The sequence below is a fragment of the Sus scrofa genome, chromosome 13 (assembly GCF_000003025.6).
Source record: "Sus scrofa isolate TJ Tabasco breed Duroc chromosome 13, Sscrofa11.1, whole genome shotgun sequence".
In the NCBI taxonomy this organism is placed as follows: domain Eukaryota; kingdom Metazoa; phylum Chordata; class Mammalia; order Artiodactyla; family Suidae; genus Sus; species Sus scrofa.
This window is the reverse complement of record NC_010455.5, coordinates 80234947-80258587: the sequence shown is the minus strand read 5'-3', so window position 1 is coordinate 80258587 and position 23641 is coordinate 80234947. Positions and strand designations below refer to the sequence as shown.

General features: G+C 39.9%; 1 protein-coding gene across 2 annotated transcripts in view; it reads left to right on the top strand.

Annotated features, from left to right (window-relative positions):
* The window catches only part of COPB2 (coatomer protein complex subunit beta 2), a 44349-nt gene that overhangs the window by 6221 nt on the left and 14487 nt on the right, over window positions 1-23641 (top strand). For both annotated transcript variants that reach the window (XM_021069531.1, XM_005669884.3), the window contains exons 3-15: window positions 4158-4244; window positions 4437-4563; window positions 5699-5847; window positions 8032-8178; window positions 9995-10094; window positions 10725-10867; window positions 11100-11299; window positions 12493-12603; window positions 14375-14463; window positions 14553-14659; window positions 15816-15959; window positions 16859-16989; window positions 17492-17699. In XM_021069531.1, the coding sequence (XP_020925190.1) occupies window positions 4158-4244; window positions 4437-4563; window positions 5699-5847; window positions 8032-8178; window positions 9995-10094; window positions 10725-10867; window positions 11100-11299; window positions 12493-12603; window positions 14375-14463; window positions 14553-14659; window positions 15816-15959; window positions 16859-16989; window positions 17492-17699 (1743 nt within the window). The remainder of the gene's footprint in view (window positions 1-4157; window positions 4245-4436; window positions 4564-5698; window positions 5848-8031; window positions 8179-9994; window positions 10095-10724; window positions 10868-11099; window positions 11300-12492; window positions 12604-14374; window positions 14464-14552; window positions 14660-15815; window positions 15960-16858; window positions 16990-17491; window positions 17700-23641) is intronic.

The window sequence follows — 23641 nt, the reverse complement described above, 5'->3', positions numbered from 1 at the left end:
TGGTGTGATTTTTTTTTTTTTTTTTTTTTTTTTGCTTTTTTTGGGCAGTGGCCACACCCGAGGCATATGATAGTTCCCAGACTAAGGGTCAAATCAGAGCTGCAGCTGCCAGCCTAAGCCATAGCCATAGCAACATGGGATCCAAGCCGCGTCTCTGATCTACATTACAGCTCACGGCAGTGTTGGATCCTTAACCTCCTGAGCGAGGCTAGGGATTGACCCGCATCTGCGTGGATACTAGTCAGATTCATTTCCGATGTGACACAACAAGAACTCTGGTATCTTTATTTTTGATAAAGATAAACTAACGTTAGGAGTTCCTGCTGTGGCGCAACTGGAGCGCTGGAGCACAGGTTCGATACCCAGCCCAGCCAGTGGCTTAAGGATCCAGGGTAGCTGCAGCCGAGGCATAGATTGCAACTGTGGCTCGGATCTCATCCCTGGCCTGGGAACTCCATATGCTATGGGGCAGCCAAAAAAGAAAAAAAAAAAGAGATAAATTACCATTTATGAGATTAGAGCTTGTGGGAGAAACTTCTGAGCTCATTATATCCAATATTTAAATGTGAAGTTCTGATATAGGTAGTATTAGCTCCTCTTTAAAATTAAAGGAACTGACAATATAAGATCACTTGATCTAGATAAAAGTATTTAATAGTCCTGAATTTTCCATTTGATGAGTATTCTAAAAACCTTAAGGGATTTTTTTAAATTATTTTTTCCCCAAGTGTTCAATATAATGAATGATGCAGGTAACTTCCAGTCAGTCCTACAAATTATAGATTATATCAGAGAAATATTTATAGTCAGCTTCTCATTACACATGAAATTATCTGCCTTTAATGCTTTCATCTGAGTAAATAATAAATGTTTCAGTTTAGTTTATGTCATGTTTTCCACTCTTTCTTGGCCAGCCTTAATTTTTTTCTTTCAAAGTATCAGATAGCACTATGCCATACAGTTTTGTGTCTGTGTATAATAACTATCTCCATTATCCAAGGTTAAGTTCTTAAAATCCAGATAAAATTCACATTTAAGAGATTTAAGATGGCAAAAATAGACCTTAGGGAATCAATGTCATGAGTAAACCTAAAAACACCCTTGCAGCTTATATATCACTCTAATGAAACAGTAACGACCGTACACTTAAGACCCCACTAGTGACATTTTATTCATATTAACACTTCGTTCTCTGTATCCCAGTGCCTATGACATTACCTGATACACAGTAAGTGCTCAATAATTATTTCCAGAACTAGTGAATAATAAACATTCCATTTATCAGTATATCACCTTTAGAATTTCTGTTTTATGCAATTTCAAGTCTTTACCTTGCAAATTCCTTTTGCCTGGAGGTGGAGAATATACTTGCTAACTGCTTTTGTGAGGGAAGGCAGAAGATGTGCTGGGCAGCTGCTCTATCCAAATGTTTAGAACCTTTCTGATTTTATGCTTAACAAATATGTTGGTGCCTCCCACCCCTCCTGTACCATGCTTCCTAATGTTTCCTAGGGGTCCCCTCCGTTAGCTTCATTTAGCCATATCTCAGCTCTGTCATTTTCTCTCTTTCTTCCTTTCATTCCTTTCCTTTCCTTTCTTTTTCTTTTCTTTTTTTTTTTTTTTTGGTCTTTTTAGGGCTGCACCCACGGCATATGGAAGTTCCCAGGCTAGGAGTTGAATCTGAGCTGTAGCTCCCAGCCCACACCACAGCCACAGCAACACCGGATCCAAGCCACATCTGCGACCTGCATCACAGCTCACGGCAACACCTGATCCTTAACCCCCTAATCGAGGCCAGGGAGCCAACCCACATTCTCATGGATACTAGTTGGATTTGCAGCCTGCTGAGCCATGGCAGGAACTCCAGCTCTGTCGTTTTCTAAAGCCCAGGTGTACTTCCCTTATCTTTCTCTAGGCTTTACTGTAACATAACTGCTTTATCTGGGTCATCTACTTGCTTCATTTTTCTTTTTTAACTCTTCTTTGTTCTCCTGCAGGGCCATCTGGTTCCCCTTTCTTAATTCATTACATTGGTAATTTTTGTTTAATTTTGTTCTTTCCTTCAGGAACTGAGGTTCTGTTAGGATAAGGATTATCAAGTCTTAATTCCCATTGTTATTTCAAGTGCAGGCCTGTCAGTCAGGCTCATAGTAGATACTCAGGAAGTCTTTGTTGAGTGATTGATCAATTTTGGTTCTCCCTGCTTTTTGTCCCTCCATTAATTACCAACAGAAGTTACTTGTCAGTTATGTATATGAAAGCAAAATTCTTAAAAGAGCCAAAAAGGTTTTTTGGAAGTAAATTCACATGTATTTGAATTTCAAATAAGGATATATTATATCCTCTTTGAAGTGATGGGTACAGTGGTTAAAAAATCAGTGTGTAAGAATTTGAAGGCATCCCGCTAATTAAGTGATGTGGGCAAGCCTTTTAACCTTGTTGTGGCTAGATTTACTTACTTTCATGACTATACGTTGCCTTCCCTGTATGATACGTTGCCTTCCCTGTATCTCAGGATTGTCAGAAGGATTAAATCAAATTAGGTAAAATGGTGTGTGAGACCTGTAAGGTACCAGACAAATGTTTCATTATTTTCCTGCCTTACATTGGGTGGTTTTTATGTTGCGTGCGTAGCATTTCCTCCTCTCTAGCTTCTTTAGCTTCTGAAGTGTGAAGACCACCCCTTAGTTCATTTGTATCAGCCATAACACTTAACATGGATATGAACCATGATGGTTATTAGTTTTATTTATTTATTGTTTACTGCTCAGCAAATCCCTGAATTTGTTGACTCCCCACGAACTTCCATAGCTTTGTCTGTCATCTCATAGGTGGCATGTTCTGTCTGCTCTCAGTGTTTGTGGCAGTTAGCTGGTCGTGGTTATATAGGTTGGAGCTGATGTCCCTAATAATTTAGTCTTTGGAGAATATTTGAAGTCTTGTTCAGGGAGCCACAGTAGGCCAAATAGTTCTTATGAACCAATCCTTATTTTTTAATTTAGTGCACATGGTTAATCAATCAGAATATGCTTTTCATTATTCTCTTATACAGAAAGAGAGTTTGAAAAGTGATAGTTTGATTTTTTTTTCCGGCTTTTAAACAAGGCATCAGTTTGGGAGGACAAAGCGATGCATTCATCCCTGTTCTTTCTAGTAGGGTTTCCTAGTTTTCTACCTTTATCCTCTGTATGTAATTCCCTTCTGAGCGGCTTGAAGGGACATCTAAATCACTGTGTTCTCACACTTTACTAAGAAGAAACAGCATTGTATGGGAGCATGTTGCTAAAGTGTACAAAAGGATGTATCTTGTTTATAAATTTATGAGTTTATGGGTTTGATTTTAAAAAGAAGAAAATAGCTAATTCATTCAACAGATACTTCTTACACATTGGTTGTTTTCCAGCCACTGTTCTAAGCTCTAGATATACAGTGGTAAGCGAGATTCCTGCCGTCAGGGAGCTTAGCAGGAAAGATTGGCATTAAACACGTAATTATGAAGGTGCCATGTTATAAAAGTGGAATATAAGGTCCTCTGGGTGGGTTTCAGGCAGAGGGAACCAGATAAGGTCCTCTGGGTGGGTTTCAGGCAGAGGGAACCAGGAGCAGAGGGTGAGCCTGGGACTAGCCAAAGATGAGGTTGGAGAGGTAGGGAAGGGCTGGAGCACAGAGGATCTGGAACTCCATCTTGTGGACATTTGCTCTTATAAGTGTTTCAAATTTTTTTTCTTTTGTCTTTTTAGGGCTGCACTTACAGCATATGGGGGTTCCCAGGCTGGGGGTCTAATCAGAGCTGTAGCCACCGGCCTAAGCCAGAGCCACAGCAATGCCAGATCCGAGCTGAATCTTCGACCTACATCATAGCTCATGGCAATGCTGGATCCTTAGCCTACTGAGCAGGGATCAAACCCGCAACCTCATGGTTCCTAGTTGGATTCGTTTCCGCTGTGCCACTACGGGAACTCCAAGAGTTTTAATTTTGAATCTGTTAAAGAAAAGATGATTGGTCTGTTTGTTTCGTTTGTTGAGCTTATATATTTTAGTCCACGGATATTTTAAAATTGGAAGTGATCTAAATAATTGAATGTTTTGAATATAACTAATAGATTCTTCAGTTATTGTTTTATAACTCAAATGTATATTCCTTTTAAATTTTAAAGACACTGGTGAAAACATTCGAAGTATGTGATCTTCCTGTTCGAGCCGCAAAGTTTGTTGCAAGGAAGAATTGGGTTGTGACAGGAGCGGTAAGTAACCATGAGCTTCTAATTCCATTTCAGAATTGATCAATAATTGCTAAAATGAGTTGCAGAATTTTGACTCTTGATTTGTTTTGTTAATTGGTGCATATTTTGAGCCTGGACTTTTATATTTTTTGTGTGTGCAATTTACTTCAGAACCGTAATGCTTTTAAATGGTTTTTAAATTTCCATTTCTAGGATGACATGCAAATTAGAGTGTTCAACTACAACACTCTGGAGAGAGTTCATATGTTTGAAGCGCATTCAGACTACATTCGATGTATTGCCGTTCATCCAACCCAGCCTTTCATTCTAACTAGCAGTGGTAAGAGATGACGCCTTTCGGTCACTTGCATCTCTTTAATTCATTTTCATTCAGGGAGACATGCAATTCTTCTTCTCCTGTTACAGGTAGAGGTCTAATTCCAGGCAGCTTTTAAAATTTAAACTATTTAAATCTTTTAACATGCTGTCTGTGCTGCTTCTTTTTGTATTTTAATGACTCTCAACTCTACTTAAGGTTTGTATGGCAGTTGCTCCTATTCCTGCCAGGGAAGACTTGAAGGTGTAGATGCTGAAACATCTGCTGAACAGAAAACTAATTTACATGCTGATTGAGGGGGTTTGGGGCCAAGTGCCATACATCCTAGTCAGTTTTATCTTTATATTCAGACTAGTTTGCTCCTTGGTATTTTGTATAAAACTGTGCCTCTTTTGGAAGGCAATTAAAACACGTTGCACTAAATTAGTAATAGCTCTTTCAAACATTTTTAAATTAGAAATTGAGAAGTAATGCAAACTTTTTAAAAATTAATCTTGTATTAAGAGAGAAATGCTTATTCTTGAAATAGTCATTGCTGTCATTATTCAGTCGTACTTTGTGTTACTCTTCCATCATTCTGTAAAGCATTGAGTCTGTCTTAAATTTTTTCTTTTTTTTTTTTTTTTTTGTCTTTTTGCTATTTCTTTGGGCCACTCCCATGGCATATGGAGGTTCCCAGGCTAGGGGTCGAATTGGAGCTGTAGCCACTGGCCTACGCCAGAGCCACAGCAATGCAGAATCCGAGCCGCATCTGCAAATACACCACAGCTCACAGCAATGCCAGATCCTTAACCCACTGAGCAAGGGCAGGGACCGAACCCGCAACCTCATGGTTCCTAGTCGGATTCGTTAACCACTGCACCATGACGGGAACTCCATGTCTTAAATTTTTTCAATGAAATTTGTGTATTTGCTATTAGTAATCTCTTTTATCTTCACTCTTTAGAAATTTAAATTTATTCTTAGAATAAATAAGGATTTTGAAAAATCTATGCAATTCTGATTCTGTTTCTGTAAGTCATGGAATGTATGATTTGTGTTAAATTTGCTGCCTTAAAAAGCACAAAGACTCTGCATCTTAGTTCTGAATGAATGAAATAGAAATTTGCAACTAACTGGAGACTTTCTTTTGGTCTAGATGACATGCTTATTAAACTCTGGGACTGGGATAAAAAATGGTCTTGCTCACAAGTGTTTGAAGGACACACCCATTATGTTATGCAGATTGTGATCAACCCCAAAGATAACAACCAGTTTGCCAGCGCTTCTTTGGACAGGACTATCAAGGTAGGGTGTTCACAGTGTGTGGGGTGAAATTTGTTTATTTTATGTGTTTTATTGCTGAATGCCCAGAAGTTATTCTTGCCCTAGAAGTTTCTCTCAGAAGCTCATTAGGACTTCTCCTTTTGATCCAGAAGGGTGTATTCTGTTTAGAAAGATAATGTGGCAACTTGGTGCTCTTAGTGGAGGAGTGTTTTTCTGTGTGGAAGCAATATCTCATAAGACTTTTAAATCTCTGCAAACCCAGAATAAGAAAATGCCTCTATCTAGGTTACTATTTTCTCTTCTTTGGTGTATTTGTTGTTGACCTCTGCTGATTATAATCTGTTTTATATTTAAATTTCATCTGCCTCCATTCTCTTATTCCATTTCTCTGTACTGCTGCCAGTTATCTTTCTAAAATGTGGATTCCATCTTGTCAGTTCCCATTCTGAGGATAAAGGCCAAATGCCTTTGTGTGGAATACAAGGTTTTCCAAGACTAGCTTTAGCTGATATTATGAGATATCTCTTATAATCTTGGACTGTTCATCATTTTCTAGAGACCATGAATGGTCACAGAACCTTACCTAATTCAGCCTGTCCCTCTGCCTTCAATATTTTGGGGGTGTGGGGGTTGCACCCATGGCACATGAAAATTCCCAGGTCTGGGATCAAACCCGCATCACAGCAATGACCCAAGTTGCTGCAGTGATGATGCCAGATCCTTGACCCACTGTACCACAGGAATACTCCTTACAATATTCTTTTTTCTCCATTTTAAAATTTCTTTTCCTCTGGAGAATTACTCATCTTTCAAGGCTGAGCAGTTATTTACTCTGAGAACCTCTTTTCGGACATCCATTTCATCTCTAGACAGAGCCAGTCATGCTCATCCCATTCCTTCTATTGCTTTTTGCCTCTGTTACGGCCTTCACATTGAATAATAATGAATGTGTCTCTAGAAATCTTTATCCCTGAAATGTCGATGTTTGGGGCAGGGAGCCCCATGACATCCCCTTTCCCAAACAGACACATAAGCAAACAGCACAGTGCCTTGCCCGTACTAGGTGCCTGACACATGTTGCAGCGCGTGCAAATATATTCCTTTTTCCATTGTAATATTTAAAGTATTTTCATATACATAGATTTAAAAGTATACATTGCATTAACTTTTGCTTACATGTATAGGCTTACACCTAAAATAACATTTTTATTAGTTTTCCTTTATATAAAACGTTATATGCTATTTATCTGACAATTTATTATTTATGTTATATATTGAATATCTTAGGGCTTTGCCTTTTTTTTTTTTGGTCTTTTTGCCTTTTCTAGGGCTGCTCCTGTGGCATATGGTGGTTCCTAGGCTAGGGGTCTAATCAGAGCTATAGCCACTGGCCTACGCCAGAGCCACAACAATGTGGGGTCCAAGCTGAGACTGCAGCCTACACCACAGCTCGTGGCAACGCCGGATCCTTAACCCACTGAGCAAGGCCAGGGATCCAACCCAAAACTACATGGTTCCTAGTTGGATTCGTTAACCACTGAGCCACGACGGGAATGCCAGGGCTTTGCCTTTTTTTCTTTTCATTGAGTTGTCCTTTTTTTTTTTAACATAGGTTGAAAACTATGAAATTAGTTTTAAACTATCTTCACTAAATTAGACTTGTCCTTGGCTGTAGTAAAATTTGCTTAAACATTTTTATAATCCCCAGAGGGCGTATAGTAGGCATACAAAATAAATATTTGTAAAGATAAAGCTGAGTACCAGTGCTGTAGTAACATTTGACTACTTTTCTATACTTTTCATATTTTAATTAAGCAGCAGTTCTCTCTTTTTAATATATCTAGGTCTACTTTCATTAGTTTTATAGTAAATCTCTCATAAACTCATTTCTTACCTTTAAAGTGGTGTTTCTCAAAGGGAAGGTGTCTTTGAAAAACCTAGATTCCTGGGCTTCATTGTAGATTCACTGAATCATAATCTCTAGGGATAAAGCCTGGAAATTGGCATTTTTAAGAGAATGCCATAGTGATTCTGTCCCCTGGAAATTCAGGTAAAGTGAGGAAGAACGGAAAAAAAAATGGATGAAAAAAAAGAACATTCCTTAGCTTCTCTTGTGGGCTTTGGCATTTATATGTTAAAAATGTGGTGGAGCTGCCTTCTGAAAAGCAAGGCCGCACACTGACTGGCAGATGTTCTTCTCTGAAGGTGTGGCAGCTGGGCTCCTCATCACCAAACTTCACTCTGGAGGGACATGAGAAAGGCGTGAATTGCATCGATTACTACAGTGGTGGCGACAAGCCATACCTCATTTCAGGTGCAGATGACCGTCTTGTGAAAATATGGGACTATCAGGTACAATTTTTTCATAACTTTTCTTGCCATGTGTTAGATGTGCTTCTTACTGTTGTTTACAAGACAATTAAAACTGTTTCTTTTCTTTCTTTCTTTTTTGGGCCTCATAGCTTATGGAAGTTCCCAAGCTAGGGGTCGAATCAGAGCTGCATCTGAGACCTGTACCACAGCTCATGGCAATGCCAGATCTTTAACCCACTGAGTGAGGCTAAGGATTGAACCCACATCCTCATGGATACTAGTCAGATTTGTAGCCCACTGAGCCACAGCGAGCACTCCCAAACTTGGGTTATTTTTTTTAACTTTTTTTTTTTTTTTTTTGGCTGTGCCTATAGCACATGTAAATTCCTAGGCCAGGGATGAACAAGGAATCCTTAACCACTAGGCTGCCGGGGACCTCCAAAACTTGGGTTTTTGAACTCTGTTCATAACCTAATAACTTAAGTTCTCAGTTTTTGCACCTAAATTGTGGTCTCAGAATCCCCCATGAAAATGACAACAAATGCCTCTCAAGATTTTAAAATTAAAATGCCATCGTGTTTACTTTTCATTTAATAGTAGAAATGAGAAATTTTAATTAAAATGAATTCTTACATCCTCTGGTATTGTCACTGGTAGACTTTCATATTTTGAAAACTGGTAGATCTTGAATAATGTCATGATGTCACCATGGTACAGTCATTTTGCCACATGAACTCTTCCGTTATTTTAAATTATCAGTTTATTGTTCAAAAGACAGAAATTCAATAAAATGTCCATGGATGAATAAATGAGAGAATAAATGAAAAAAAATTAGACACTGTCACAAGATGAGGTGTCATCACAGTTTGTCATTCTTGTTGGCATATCCTCCCTTTCGGGCCTGAGAGGAGTGGGTGGAATGGTATCATTCAACCAAGGAAAGGGTCAGTATCACTGCTGGGGTTCCCAGGGTCACCTCTGCTTCTCCCCGAGAGCAGCTGCCTGCCTCCTGGAGTCCTGTTATGTGTGTTGTAGGTGGGCACCACTCGGATGCCTGCTCCAGCAGCCATCCCATCCTTTGTACTGCAGTTAGGAGGCAGACCCAGACACGTGAGGGGCTCTGCTGGGTTGAGGGCCTCTGTCCATCCATATTCTGTGCCTTAGCTTGGAGAACTGCTGGTCTTGGAGGGTCTCAGCAAGGTGGGGGGCGGCCATGGCCCACCCTGCGGATAAGGTGGTGAAGGCATTTTGAAGATCACCCACTGGCGTGAGCTCTCCTGGAAGCCAGCACCCCAGCACCTGGACCTAGCCCCACCCAACAGCCACAGTGCCACATAGACTCTTGTAAAACCTAGTTATGAACTCTTGTTACTGTGCTTTTTAACGCTATAAAGATACTGTTCAATTTTTTGTTTCCCACACCAAAATTTCCACAAGCGGTTAATAAAATGAGGCCTAGAAAACCAGTTGTCCTGAGATATTTACACATCTGTGTTTAAACACAGAATAAAAATATTAAAGATATCTTTAATTTGGGGGACTAACACTCGGATGAAAACCAGATCTTTCGAGAGGTGTGTGTGTGTGTGTGTGTGTGTGTGTGTGTGTGTGTGTGTGTATGCGTGCATGTGTGTGCGCTGTTTTAAATGTGACTGTTACATTTACATTTGCCTGCACTGTCAAATAATTAGAGAAAACATGTACACAACAAGATAATTCTGTTGCAGGAATCTCTGTATTGAATCTCTGTTTAGATAGTCATAGCCAGCATCATTTATCATGTATCAGTACACTGGGAAAATCAAGGACGAGTTGCTTTTCACTAATGAAAGTGTTCTCAATGGCTCGATTACAGAATAAAACATGTGTGCAAACGCTGGAGGGGCACGCCCAAAACGTGTCTTGTGCCAGTTTTCATCCTGAGCTGCCAATCATCATCACAGGTTCAGAGGATGGTAAGTTAGAAACATCGCTTTATTCCTGTGCTTATCTTTACTAAGTGGATATTGAAGCTAGCTAGTACCCTGCATTTTCTTTGGAAGTGTCAAAGCATTTTGATATTTTCATTAGAATAGATTTCTTAAGCTATAAAAGAGTAAAGGGGCATTATCATCATCATCATCATTCTGCTGTGTTTTCTCTCTGTTACTTAAAGAAGAAGACAGCCAGAAGTGCTGGAGAGATGCCCGTGCTTTGGAGTCTAAAAGCCTGGGATCAGATTCAGGCTCTGTTACTTCATGGATGTGTGGTGTGGGTAGATTATGAAGTGGGAATAGATAGATCTGTTTCATAGGACTGTAGAGAAAGGAGGGAAGTCACATGTAGAAAGCATCTGGCAAATCAGGGGCACTGACTGTCCCAGTCATTATTTCATACTTAAAGTCGCATTTCTTAGTTTTAGTTTCTTATAAATTTTCTGTTATTTATGTTGCTTTATAAAATCACTTACAGACCATAGATTAAAAAATTCAGCTGCCAAGAAGTGTGTTCTATTTGAATAGAAAGACTCCCATGTGGCTAGTTTACCTGGCAGTTCATGGTTGGATGTTCAAATGAAAAGGGAGCATTCACATTGTCCATTTTAGGAACTGTGCGAATTTGGCATTCAAGCACCTATCGCCTCGAGAGTACCTTGAATTATGGAATGGAGAGGGTGTGGTGTGTGGCCAGTCTGAGAGGGTCCAACAACGTTGCTTTGGGCTATGATGAAGGGAGCATCATTGTTAAGGTAATCTCTCATTACACCGTCTCTGAGTAGATGAACAGAGGGGAAGCAGTTATTTTCCAAGTCACCAGCTTTGTTAAACTTGCACCTGGGTCACTGAGCACAAGAGAGTAAGCACCGGAGACTTAAAGTGGAAGAAAGGTGCCTTCTGCTAAATGAAAATAAAAGATGTTTATTTTGTCATGGTTTTATTTGTTTTTCTTTTTAATCTTAGAGTCATTTGTTATTCCTCTAGCTTGGTCGGGAGGAACCTGCCATGTCCATGGATGCCAATGGAAAGATAATTTGGGCCAAACATTCAGAGGTCCAGCAGGCCAACCTAAAAGCAATGGGAGATGCTGAAATTAAAGATGGAGAAAGATTGCCACTGGCAGTAAAGGATATGGGCAGTTGTGAAATATACCCTCAGACTATTCAGCACAATCCTAATGGGCGGTAAGCCACCATCAGAATCTCTCCTAACACTTCTGTGTGTGTTAGAGCAGGGGTTGCATATTCACAGCGTATCGCATCCCTGCTCTGAGGTGGGCATTCCTCATTGAGCTTTGGCCCTGGCCTCACAGGCCTCAGCACGGCGGCCCTCAGCCATGCCAGGTAATCAGGTTGACATGCAAGGTGAAGCCTATTTGCCTTCCTGGCTTTGTCCTGGGCACACAGTTTTGAACAGTTCAGTGGTTTTGTGCTCATTCTCATTTCAAATATGTTGGTATGTGTCCTTAGGTTCCCTTAAGGGCAAGAATCTTGTCTTATCCTGAGGCTTAGCACATGCTAAGTCTTTGCTGATTCATTGCTTTTAAGAAGAAAAGCTGACTGTGAGGTCTTGTCTTTTGAAAAAGTTTTGGGACTAGTAATAATTTTGCTTCTTCTCTGTAATGTGAATCATCAGCTCTCTTTCTCCCTTAAGATTTATAAAATACCAAACATCTTGTGAGAAAAGAGTTTCTAGTACAATGAGTTTAAACCTGTGAGCTTTAAAAATTATTTTACAATAGAACTGGGCATTTTATAATGCTGTCTTGAGTACTGAAAAAGACAGAATATATAAACCAAGTAGGCTGCCTAGTTCAGGAAGTGGTATCCATTATTACTTGTAGTAAAAAAAATTTATGAAAATTAGGAATGCACTACTTATTCCTCCCTTAATATCATAAAATATTTTTTTGCTGTAAGTTGTGCATTTCACCTTTGGCAATCTAGTAACAGCCAGTAGTGTTCTAAATTAGAGCTTTAAAGAGCTGTTTTATGTCTGTTGAGAAAATTTTGGCCATGTAGTATTCTTTTTTTCTTATTATTTAAATGTTAAAATGTTCTGTTTATTTTGATAGGTTTAATAGTCATTAAAAACTGGAGTAACATTTTTACTTATTTGAGTGATCGGCTTTAAAATGAACATAGCCTTGCGGGGTAAGATAGTGCCTTATGGTGTAAATGTGATGAGCAAAGTGCCAGGCATCTTGGTGCTCGACAAGTACTGGTTGAATTTAAAAGATACTAGGTTCGTTTATAACAGTCAACTGAAATAAAGTTTGTTTTTAGAAATACTGTACCATAAAGAGGAATGATTGTTTCTTAACTTCTACATGTCGTTGGCCCTCTGCATGTCTCTCCCTGACTTCTGTAATTTCTAGGTTTGTTGTGGTGTGTGGTGATGGCGAGTATATCATCTATACGGCAATGGCCTTAAGAAACAAGAGCTTTGGGTCTGCCCAGGAGTTTGCGTGGGCCCACGATTCTTCAGAGTAAGTGTTGGCTGTGTCAGATCCAGCTTGCCCTGCTTGGCAACGAGTGTTCTGTGTGCAGCTTTATTAAAGAGGTTTGCAAGGCCCAGTGTAGGCTGTTCTTCTCCACATTAAAGACCAGTTCTCATAGAGCTGTGTTGGAAGATTAGTCAGGGCAGCTGTGCAGTGTGAGCTGCATTTGCCTTTTCTCTCTTCAAAATTGAGCTGGCTCACTCAGTCTGATCTCATTAAACTGGGGACCCTGCACCCATTTCTTTGATGGAACCCAAGGGCTAAGGCAAGGTAGGTTCTGAGATCAAGACTTTCCCAGGACCTGGCATCCTGAGCTGCTGCTGCCCTTTTCTGAATTTCTTAGGGAAGATGCAAGAGTCTGATGTAAGCTTGATGAAAACTTGATTGAATCTGTTTTAAAACTCATCTTCTGTGATGTTACCCATCTCCCATTCTTCTTTTTTTTTTGTCTTTTTGCCTTTTCTAGGGCCGCACCTGTGGCATGTGGAGGTTGCCAGGCTAGGGGTCAAATCAGAGCTGTAGCTGCCAACCTACACCACAGCCACAGCAATGCCAGATCCAAGCTGTGTCTTCGACCTACACCACAGCTCACGGCAGTGCCAGATCCTTAACCCACTGAGTGAGGCCAGGGATCAAACCCACAACCTTGTGGTTGCTAGTCGGATTCGTTAACCACTGAGCCACGATGGGAACCCCCTCCATCTCCCATTCTTAACAAATTCTGTCTAAATTCAAAATGTTCATAAAATAGTCTCATTAAAAATTTACCTCTCAATTATTGGAGTTCCCGCTGTGGTGCAGTGGGTTAAGAATATGACTGTAGCAGCTCAGGTCACTACTGAGGCGTAGGTTGATCCGCAGCCCAGCGGGTTAAAGGATCTGAGGTTGCTCCAGTTAGGGTGTAGGTCACAGCTGTGGCTGGGATTCAGTCTCTGGCCCAGCAACTTGAGGCTTAAGCTACTCACTGTTGGCAGAAAGGGCAACACAAAATATGGGGCAAACAAAACTAAGAAAACTGTGAAGACGTAATTCAGTACATGGTCTGAAAAAACCAAAGCCCCACTGTTTATTACATGCACCAAGCAGGAATCAAGAAGGAACCAGTAAGCAACTACCTAGTATACATTAATTGAGAGGTAATTTTTATTGAGGTATAATTTATACAAAATAAAATGCACTGTTTTCAGTGTCTGTTTTAATGAATTTGGACAAATGAATGTAATCCATAACCACCAGCATGATCCAGATATGTAGAACATTCCTGTCACCTCAAAACCAGTCCCCTTGTTTCCCTCACAGGGAACAGCACCCTACCCCTGTTCCCCAGTGGATTGGTCTTCCTTCCGGTTTCATATCAGTGGAGGTGTGCGGTGCACACTCTATGTCTGGCTGTTGCTCAGCGTTTTTGAGATTCATCAGTGTTGCATGCATCAGTAATCCCTTTTTTGCAGAGTAGTATTCCAGTGTATGAATAGACAACAATTAGCTTAATTATTCCCCTATTGAGGGACATTTGGGTCTTTTCAGTTTCTAAAATAGTTTGTAAGCCCTAGTAATTTGTGTAATAAGCAGTGTGAAACCCATACATCATTTGTCCAACTGAAAGGAGTTCACTGATGTGTTAGGAAAAAGATACACTAGTGAATCTTCAAATATTTATATTTTTTCATAATGCATTAAAATATATTTGAAGGTATTTGTAATATCTGGTGTTGTTTAGTACCTAGGTAATATTGTTTGCCTTCCTTTCTCCCCCCAGATATGCGATCAGAGAGAGCAACAGTGTTGTAAAGATATTTAAGAACTTTAAGGAAAAAAAATCATTTAAACCAGATTTTGGAGCTGAAAGTGAGTGCTGTTTGTATATAATACAATTTTAGAAGCTTTGTAATGGCTCAAAAATATCTAAAGATCTAAATCTTTTAAATTCTTTTCAGGTATCTATGGAGGCTTCTTACTGGGAGTGAGATCTGTCAATGGCTTAGCTTTCTACGATTGGGACAATACAGAGCTCATACGCAGGATTGAAATTCAGCCCAAACACGTGAGCTCCCTCTTCATTGCTGTTTTTGGCATGTACATCTTTGTGACAAGCTCTGGGTCCCTGAGGCCCAGAAACGTCCTTGTACCCTACTGTCCCTGCTCCATTGTGCTGGACGCAGTGCCATTTACCTCAGAAATGCTTAGAAAATGAGAATCGTGGAATTTGAATCAGGCAGTAGCTGTTGGGCTTCAAAGAAGACGGTATACAAATGCCAAGTGCTATTCATATTTTAAATGGCTTTTCACAGTTTAAAAAAACTATGCTTTGAAGATAAGAAGTCAAGGTGTTCTTGAGGTGGGAAGGCCTGCAAATAAGGCCTGCAAATCTGCTCAGTTCAGAAAGCCTCTTCATATTTTACCTGATAATGGCTGTTTAAACTTTAGGAAGCTCTCTCCAGTGACAGTATTTTCTACCTTTAGAACTGCCTGCTTGTTCTTGCAGCCAGCTGACTGCATTCTTTAAAGTCAACAGTGGAAATCAATAAATCTGAATTCTAAAAAAAAAGAACTGCTGCTTCTCTGACAGCTTTCATTGTCAGGAAGCTATCTGTGGAGACAAATCTACCTCCCCAGGGTTCTGGTTCTGTCTTGTAGAGCATGTGTTCTCAGCAGGGGGATGTCATCCTCAGGAGGCAGAAATTGGTTCCTGAAACCAACTGGTGAAAAAAGTGCTCTTTTTATTTATAAAGCACAGGTATTCATATGTATGTATATATGATGTGTTTGTGTATCATATGTTTATGCATTATATATGTATAGCCAGATAGTATCTGTGACATTAAAACTTCATAGGGGAAGGTGATGGGTGAAAAGTCTAAAAAAAGGTTTGGGGTGGGGGTCATAATGGATGAGAAACACTCTTCCAAGACCAGTAGGGAATAGGCTGCTGCCCCCCGCCCACCCCCAAGTCGCAGCATGCCTGGTGCTCAATGCCGTGCTCCTTCCTGCCTCCCTTGGGGCTTTCCATTTCTATAAAGAAAACAGCAGTGCCCCCTCCATTCTCCCAAATATATGTATATACATGGCATCAAGTTGTTAGGTGCGTACTTATTATTTAATGTAGAACATAAATCTCGTAGGAAACAGTGTATTCAGTTGGTCATATCCACTCAGGAATCCAAAATCGTTTGTTTCTGTTTCTGTTTGTCATGTTGCAGATTTTCTGGTCTGACTCTGGAGAGCTAGTCTGTATTGCTACTGAGGAATCATTTTTTATCCTTAAGTATCTGTCGGAGAAAGTCTTGGCTGCACAGGAAACACACGAGGGGGTTACTGAAGATGGCATTGAAGATGGCTTTGAGGTAATTACATCAACACAACCTTAGCTTTGTTTTTACATGATTTGTATTCTTATACTAGAACTTTACTTCTTGAAGCATTTTATTATACATTAGGCTTAGGGAAACTAATAAGCATTTAAGGAGTTATGGTAAAATGTGGAAGTTAACATCTTGGCTCCAAGATCAGGGTCTGAAATATTTATGTTTAAAAGAAATCTGTGCTTTGATTTTAGGAAAGATTTATAATAACTTTGATTATCTTTCAGGAAGGAAGTTAGAAGGTGTTTTGGTCCTAAGGTGATTTAGCCGGTGATTTAAAACAAGCTCTCAGATAGTAAACATAAATCATCCCTTGTGAAGGTGTCTTGGATGATTTTATATAAGGAGTTTAGATCAACACTTTCTTAGATCACACTTTCTTAGATCTTGATGTAACAATGAAAGTTTACACTACTGATACTCACAGATACTCATCCAGGAATGTATTCTTTTTTTTTTTTTTTTTTTGACTTTTTTGGGCCGCACCCGTAGCGTATGGAGGTTCCCAGGCTAGGGGTCTATTTGGAACTGTAGCTGCCAACCTACACCACAGCCACAGCAATGCCAGATGGGAGCCGCATCTGCAACCTACACCATAGCTCACGGCAACACCGTATCCTTACCCACTGAGCAAGAGTCAGGGATTGAATCTGCAACCTTGTGGTTCCTAGTCAGATTCGTTCCGCTGAGCCATGATGGGAACCCCAGGAATGTATTCTTGAAGAAAGAAGATGGAAGTTGCAAGGAAAGATTTTCTTTCTTGAATAGGATTTTTTTCTTTGCATTTCTCATTCTACCTATCATCCCTAATTATATTCAGTTTTTTTTTGACAGGATTTCTAATGCTGAATAAAATAATAGAACTTATTTTCTTTCTGCAGGTTCTTGGTGAGATTCAGGAAATTGTGAAAACAGGGCTGTGGGTAGGCGACTGCTTCATATACACAAGTTCTGTGAACAGATTAAATTATTATGTTGGAGGAGAAATAGTCACCATTGCCCACTTGGACAGGTAGCTGAGTATCATTGGCTTTTATCTTTTGCATCCTAAATTTTAAAGTGCAATTTTTTTTTTTCTTTTTAGGGCTGTACCTGAGCCATATGGAAGTTCCCAGGCTAGGGGTTGAATTGGAGATGCAGCTGTTGGCCTATGCCACAGCCACAGCAATGGCAGATCTGAGCCTCATCTTCGACCTGCACTGCAGTGTGCAGCAACATCAGATCCTTAACCCACTGAGTGAGGCCAGGGATCAAACCTGCATCCTCATGGGTACCAGTCAGGTTCTTAATCCTCTGAGCCACAACGGGAACTCCTAAAGTGTACTTTTTAAACAAAACCAATCGCTGGCTTGTGATTTTTCAGTGTTATGGTTTTAGCAGGTTAGCAGTTGCTAACCAAAAGTGCATCAACCAGATGGAAAGATATTGAGCAAGAGGCGGAGGTGTGTGTGTGTGTGTGTGTCTACTGATTTCAGCTTAGTTCTAAATTAAATTAGTTCTTGTTTCTCTTACAGGACAATGTATCTCCTGGGCTATATTCCTAAAGACAACAGGCTTTATTTGGGGGATAAGGAACTAAATATCGTTAGCTACTCCCTGCTGGTTTCAGTGCTGGAATACCAGACGGCTGTCATGCGGAGGGACTTCAGCATGGCTGACAAGGTCCTCCCGACCATCCCAAAAGAGCAGAGGACCAGAGTTGCACACTTTTTGGAAAAGCAGGTAAGGGGGTTTTGTTTCTTTTACTTATGCATGTTTTTTAAAACCAGCAATTTGAAGGAATGTTAGTGTGAATCTGAAGAACTTTATTTCTTAATTGCCACTATTTCCTTATGGCAGTGGAATTTCTCTTATAAACTCCAGTCACTGTTATACTCTTCCTTCTCCTTTCTCATTGCCTTTTGTATCCCCTTTAAATGTTAGAGGTGAGTATCAGTCTTCCCTTTCTGTAGACTTCTTTTCCATTCTTTCAATATTTTCATTTCTTTGCTGCATTTTTCTCTGTTCTAGCTGGCTTCTTTCTCTTTCTCCCTCTCCCCACCCCCTGCCACCCTCTTCCTTTCCTTTCATTTCCTTCCTTTCCTTTTCTCTCACTCCATCTCTCCTTTCCTTACCTGTTTTTTTTTTTCTATATATAAAATACACATAACACAGAATTTATTGTTAGTTATAACAATAATCACTAACTTTGCTTAATGAAGCATTTTTAAAATCAAAGTCATATGTGCCCAAAGTATAAAGCTTTGAAAAGCTTAAGAAAAAAATAGCTCTCCCTCCTCTCTCATTTCTACTTCTTAGAGGTAATCACTTTTAATTCTGTTAGCTGATTCTGTTGGTATTTATTTCTACATTTCTAAGTAACATGCTTATATTGCCATTTCTCAGCTTTAGGCATTTCTTATGACTTCCTACTCTGTAGAAGATGAGGATTTATCTTTCTTTCACCCCTGCCCCCAAACTTCTACCACATACATGCCACTTTCCTATTTTATCTTCCCAATAAAGTTACATTATAATTTTGATTAGGTTGGTATTCATTGTTTATATCATTATGGTTACATAAATACTGTTCACAGCTTAACCATGTTGTATATTATAGCTTTCTCTTCCTGCAGTTGTTTGTTTTCCCTGGAGTTAATAATTCTTTTTTTAACCTTTGCTTATTTTTCTGTGTACTTAGGGTTAGCCTCCCTACTCTGGTGCTTCTCCAGATTTCCTTGAAATCTCCTTTCAGTATGTTCAGTCTGCTTCAGGATGAACTGTTTTTTGCCCTCATCATGGATGATGATGTCATCATGATGTTAGAGTTTTCTTTGTATCTCTTGAGATGGATCTGACGTTTCCTATATCCCCTATCTTCTCTCCTGGTTTACTCCCTCATTTTGCTGGAGTGTGTTCTTCAGTAGTTTTCTGAGAGAGGAAGTAAAATTTTTTTGTTCCCTTGATTATCTGAAAGTGCCATTGTTCCACCCTAAAACATCTTTGGACACTTAACTGGGTATAGAATTCTGGTTGGAGATAATTTTCTCTAAGAATTTTAAAGACAGAATTCTATTTTGTCTACTGCCTTCTAGCTTTTTTACTTAGTTTTGAAGTCTAAAGCCATTTATATTCCTGATTCTCAATATGTGATTTTTTTTTTTTCTTTTTGAAAGCTTTTTTTCTGTGATGTTATTTGTGATGATGGGCCTTGGTGTAGGGGTCAATTATGATTTAATTCTGTTGGGTATTGATGAGCTCTCTTAATTGGAAATGTCCTTCATTTCTGAGAGATTTTCTTGAATCATTTCTTGGATGATTTCCTTCTTTTTCTATATTCTTTCTGTGGAGCTGTTATTCAGATGGTGGGCCTCCTGCACTGGTTTTCTTGTTATTCTTGGACTTTTTTTTTTTTTTTTTTTTTTGTCTTTTTTTGCCATTTCTTGGGCTGCTCCCACAGCATATGGAGGTTCCCAGGCTAGGGGTCTGATCGGAGCTGTAGCCACTGGCCTATGCCAGAGCCACAGCAACATGGGATCCGAGCCGCGTCTGCAACCTACACCACAGCTCACGGCAATGCTGGATCCTTAACCCACTGAGCAAGGGCAGGGATCGAACCCGAAACCTCATGGTTCCTAGTTGGATTTAACCACTACACCACGACGGGAACTCCTATTCTTGGACTTTTAATGTCTTGTTTATGGATGACAAGTTTCTCTTTTTGCCCTCTGTAAGGGTATGAATGATAGTTTTTATTCTTAAGATCATCTTCTCTCCCTGGGAGGTATGCTTCCTTCAGATTTCTGCTATTGATTCATTTTGATTTCTTTTTCTTTTTTTTTCTTTTTATTACAGAATAAAATACATACATTTACACACAATTACATTCACACAGATTATTATATCATGGATCTGAAGAAAGAGATTAAGTGACTCCCTCTGGAGAAGTGGAATGGAAAATATGCTGAGACAAATAGGAAATTTATTCTATACTTTATCACAACTTTATGGCTTTCATCTTTACGACTTAGTTTTATCTATTACATTTCAATTTTTCTTTAAAAATTAGCATTATATTAAATTGTTATATTATGCAACTAAAATTTATAAAGAAGAAAGCCTTATATACCATTAAATAGTTTATATAGCATAGTAAAAAGAATAACAACTGATAAGCATAACAAAAAGAATATACCCTCTGAAAATAAGTAAAATATAAAATGCATAAGTTGGTTAAAAAACAGTGTAACTATATAAATATGTCCTCACAATTTGTTCCATCTCATTGATTCTCCAATAAAGGCATTACACCATTCTAGGTGATGTGATAAACAAGACATTATAGACTTTACATTGTACCATGGAGAGAAATGGTTATTAATAATACAATTGTAGAACTGTATTATTTAATTGTACAGTGGCATTATTTAATTATAATTATCATAAGTTCTTTGATGGAGAGGAAATCAGAATCAGATCTAAGAAGACTTCAGCATTCCAAGAATGATGTCAAATGACCCCCTTCATGGTGGATTATGCACTTATTTACTATGAGATACATTTCTTCTCCAGAGATTCCTTGTTTGTGTATCAATTGTAGATTTTTGGTTTGCAGTTATTCTGAAGTTTTGATGTAAGAGTCTATATGTATATGAGATTGTTTTAAGTTGTTGTTCTCTTAATTGCAAGTTCATCTCTGGTGTCCTGCATTTGTACCCACCTCTTCTCATGATTTCTGATTTTGGGATGGTATAATTGTGCATGGATGATTTTGTATCTTTACTGTATATATACCTTTACTGGTGAGCCTTGTCATTTGTGGCATTTTTGTTTCCTGTTGCTGATCTTTTCTTTCCTGCCTAGAGAAGTTCCTTTAGTATTTGTTGTAAGGCTGGTTTAGTGTTGCTGAATTCTCTCAGCTTTTGCTTATCTGTGAAGGCTGTGATTTCTCCTTCAAATCTGAATGAGAGCCTTGCTGGGTAGAGTATTCTTGGTTGGAGGTTTTTTCCTTTCATCACATTAAGTATATGGTGCCACTCCCTTCTGGCCTGCAGAGTTTCTGCTGAAAAATCTGCTGATAACCTTATTGGGGGTTCCCTTGTATGTTACTTGTTTCTTTTCCCTAGCTGCTTTCAAGATTTTCTCTTTGTCTTTAATTTTGGTCAGTTTGATTAGTATGTGTCTCGGTGTGTTCCTCCTTGAGTTTATTTTATATAGTACTCCTTGTGCCTCCTGGATTTGAGTGAGTGGTTCCTTCCCCATGTTAGGGAAATTTTCGGCTATTATCTCTTGGAATATTTTTTCTGTCCCCTTCTCTCTGTCTTCTCCTTCTGGCACCCCTATAATACGGATGTTGGTGTGTTTAACATTGTCCCAGAGTTCTCTGAGACTCGCTTCATTTTTTTTCAATCTTTTTTTTCTGTTCTGCATCTGTAATTTCTTCTAATCTGTCCTCCACCTTGCTTATTCATTCTTCTGCCTCCTGTATTCTGCTGTTAGCTGCTTCTAGTGAAGTTTTTATTTCAGTTATTGTATTTTGCATCTCTTCTTGTTTAAGTTTTATATCTTGTATCTCTTTGGTCAGTGTTTCCTGTAAGTTATCCATCTTTGTCTCCAGTTTATTTCCAATGTCTTGCATCATCTTCAGCAACAGTCTAAAGTCTTTTTCCTGGAGGCTGAGAATCTCCTCATCACTTAGCTGATTTTCTGGGGTTTTTCCTTTCTCCCTCATCTGAGTTATAGTTCTCTCTCTTTTCATTTTTATAGGTTTTTGGTGTGGTGATCTTTTTATAGATAATAGAGCTGTAGCCTCTCTTACTTCTGGTGTCTGCCCCCTTTGTGGCTGAAGTCGGTATGGGGGCTTGCTGTAGGCTTCCTGATGGGAGGGGCTGATGCCTGCCCCCTGGTAGGTGGAGCGGATTCTAATCCCTCTGGTGGGTGGGGCTGAGTCTCTGGATGGGATTAGAGGCAGCTGTGTGCCTGACGGGTCTTTAGGTAGCCTGTTTACTGAGGGGCGGGGCTGTGATCCCACCTGGGTTGTTGTTTGCCCTGGGGCTTCTCAGCACTGACTGATGGGTGGGGCCAGATTTTCCCAAAATGGCCACCTCCAGAGAAAGGTAACTGCTGAATATTCCCGAGAGCTTTGCCTTCAGTGTCCTTCCCTCACAACAAGCCACATTCACCCCTGTTCTCCTATGATGTCCTCCAAGAACTGCAGTCAGGTTTGACCTAGGTTCCTGTGGAGACCTTGCTCCGCCCTGGGACCTAGTGCACATGAAAGTCTGTGTGTGCCTTTTAAGAATGGGGTTGCCATTTCCCCCAGTCCTGTGGAGCTCCTGCGCACAAGCCCTGCTGGCCTTCAATGCCAGATGCTCCTGGGGCTCTTTCTCCCAGTGACAGATCCCAGCATGTGAGGATTTGATGTGGGGCTCAGAACTCTCACTCCTGTAGATGAGTCTCTGTGAGCCAGTTAGTTTTCAGTCTGTGGAGCTTCCCACCCGGGAGGTATGGGGTTGTTTATATCACAAAATCACCCCTCCTACCTGTGGATGTGGCCTCCTCTTTTTCTTCTGGAGTAGGGTATGGGTTTCCGGTATTGGGCGGAGATTGCTCAGTCTTTAGTTGTGAATTTTGTTGTTTTTAGGAGAGAAGTTGAGCTCCAGTCCTTCTATTCCGCCATCTTAATCCCATCTCTGATCTCTTTTCTTGTAAAGATTTTCCTCAGGTAGCAGGTGATCTTTGGGACTCATTTAAGAGTAGAGGCCTAAGGGCAGCTCTGATTGAGTTTGTGGGTTACCTTGTTGGGTATAGACTTACAGTATGATGTGGCTGGGCTATGTGCTTGGGGAGCTTCAATCAATGTCAGTATCTCCATCTAATGAATTGAATGACTCATTTATTCACTTAGTGAATTTAATGAGCATTTACTTATGAACCAGCCACTGTTCAGGCTAGCATATAACACTCATTGACATTTTAGTATTTTTATGTCTTACCCTTTGGCTAGGTAGTTTATAGAGAAGCTCCCCAGTCACCATCATTCAGGGGTGGTGACTGCTTGGTTCTCAGTATTTAGTATTTCTTTTTTTTTTTATTTTTTTTTATTTTCCCACTGTACAGCAAGGGGGTCAGGTCATCCTTAGATGTATACATTGCAGTATTTAGTATTTCTAACGTTTAGTCTCAACATTCATCCTCATAATTGCCTGTTTTCCTTTTGCTGCTTGGGTGTGCAAGGATCCCTTGGACTGGAGACCCCCCCCCCTCTAATTTACCCTCTCCAAAGAACAAGCCTCTTTTCTTCCCTTTTCCCCCCTTTGGCCTGCCCTATGGCACATGGAAGTTCTCAGGCCAGGGGTCAAACCCGTGCCACAGCAGTCACCTGAGACACTGCAGTGACAGTGCCAGATCCTTAACCTGCTGTGCCCAAGGAGAACTCCAAGCCTTATTCTCTGTATGTTGAGAGGCATGGAGAGAGCAGTGGGGACCTGGGCTATCTCACTGATGCTTATATAGACTTTATGGTGGTTTCGTTTGCTGGTTTTAGCACCACCCTTCATAAGACATGCTGGAGATTCTGAGGTGTGAATCAGGTTGTTTCTATGCCATCTTCACTCCTGATTTAGGGTTTAGTCTCTTCCAGTGTTGCTTCTGAATGTTTATCCCAAAATATTACTAATGTCTCT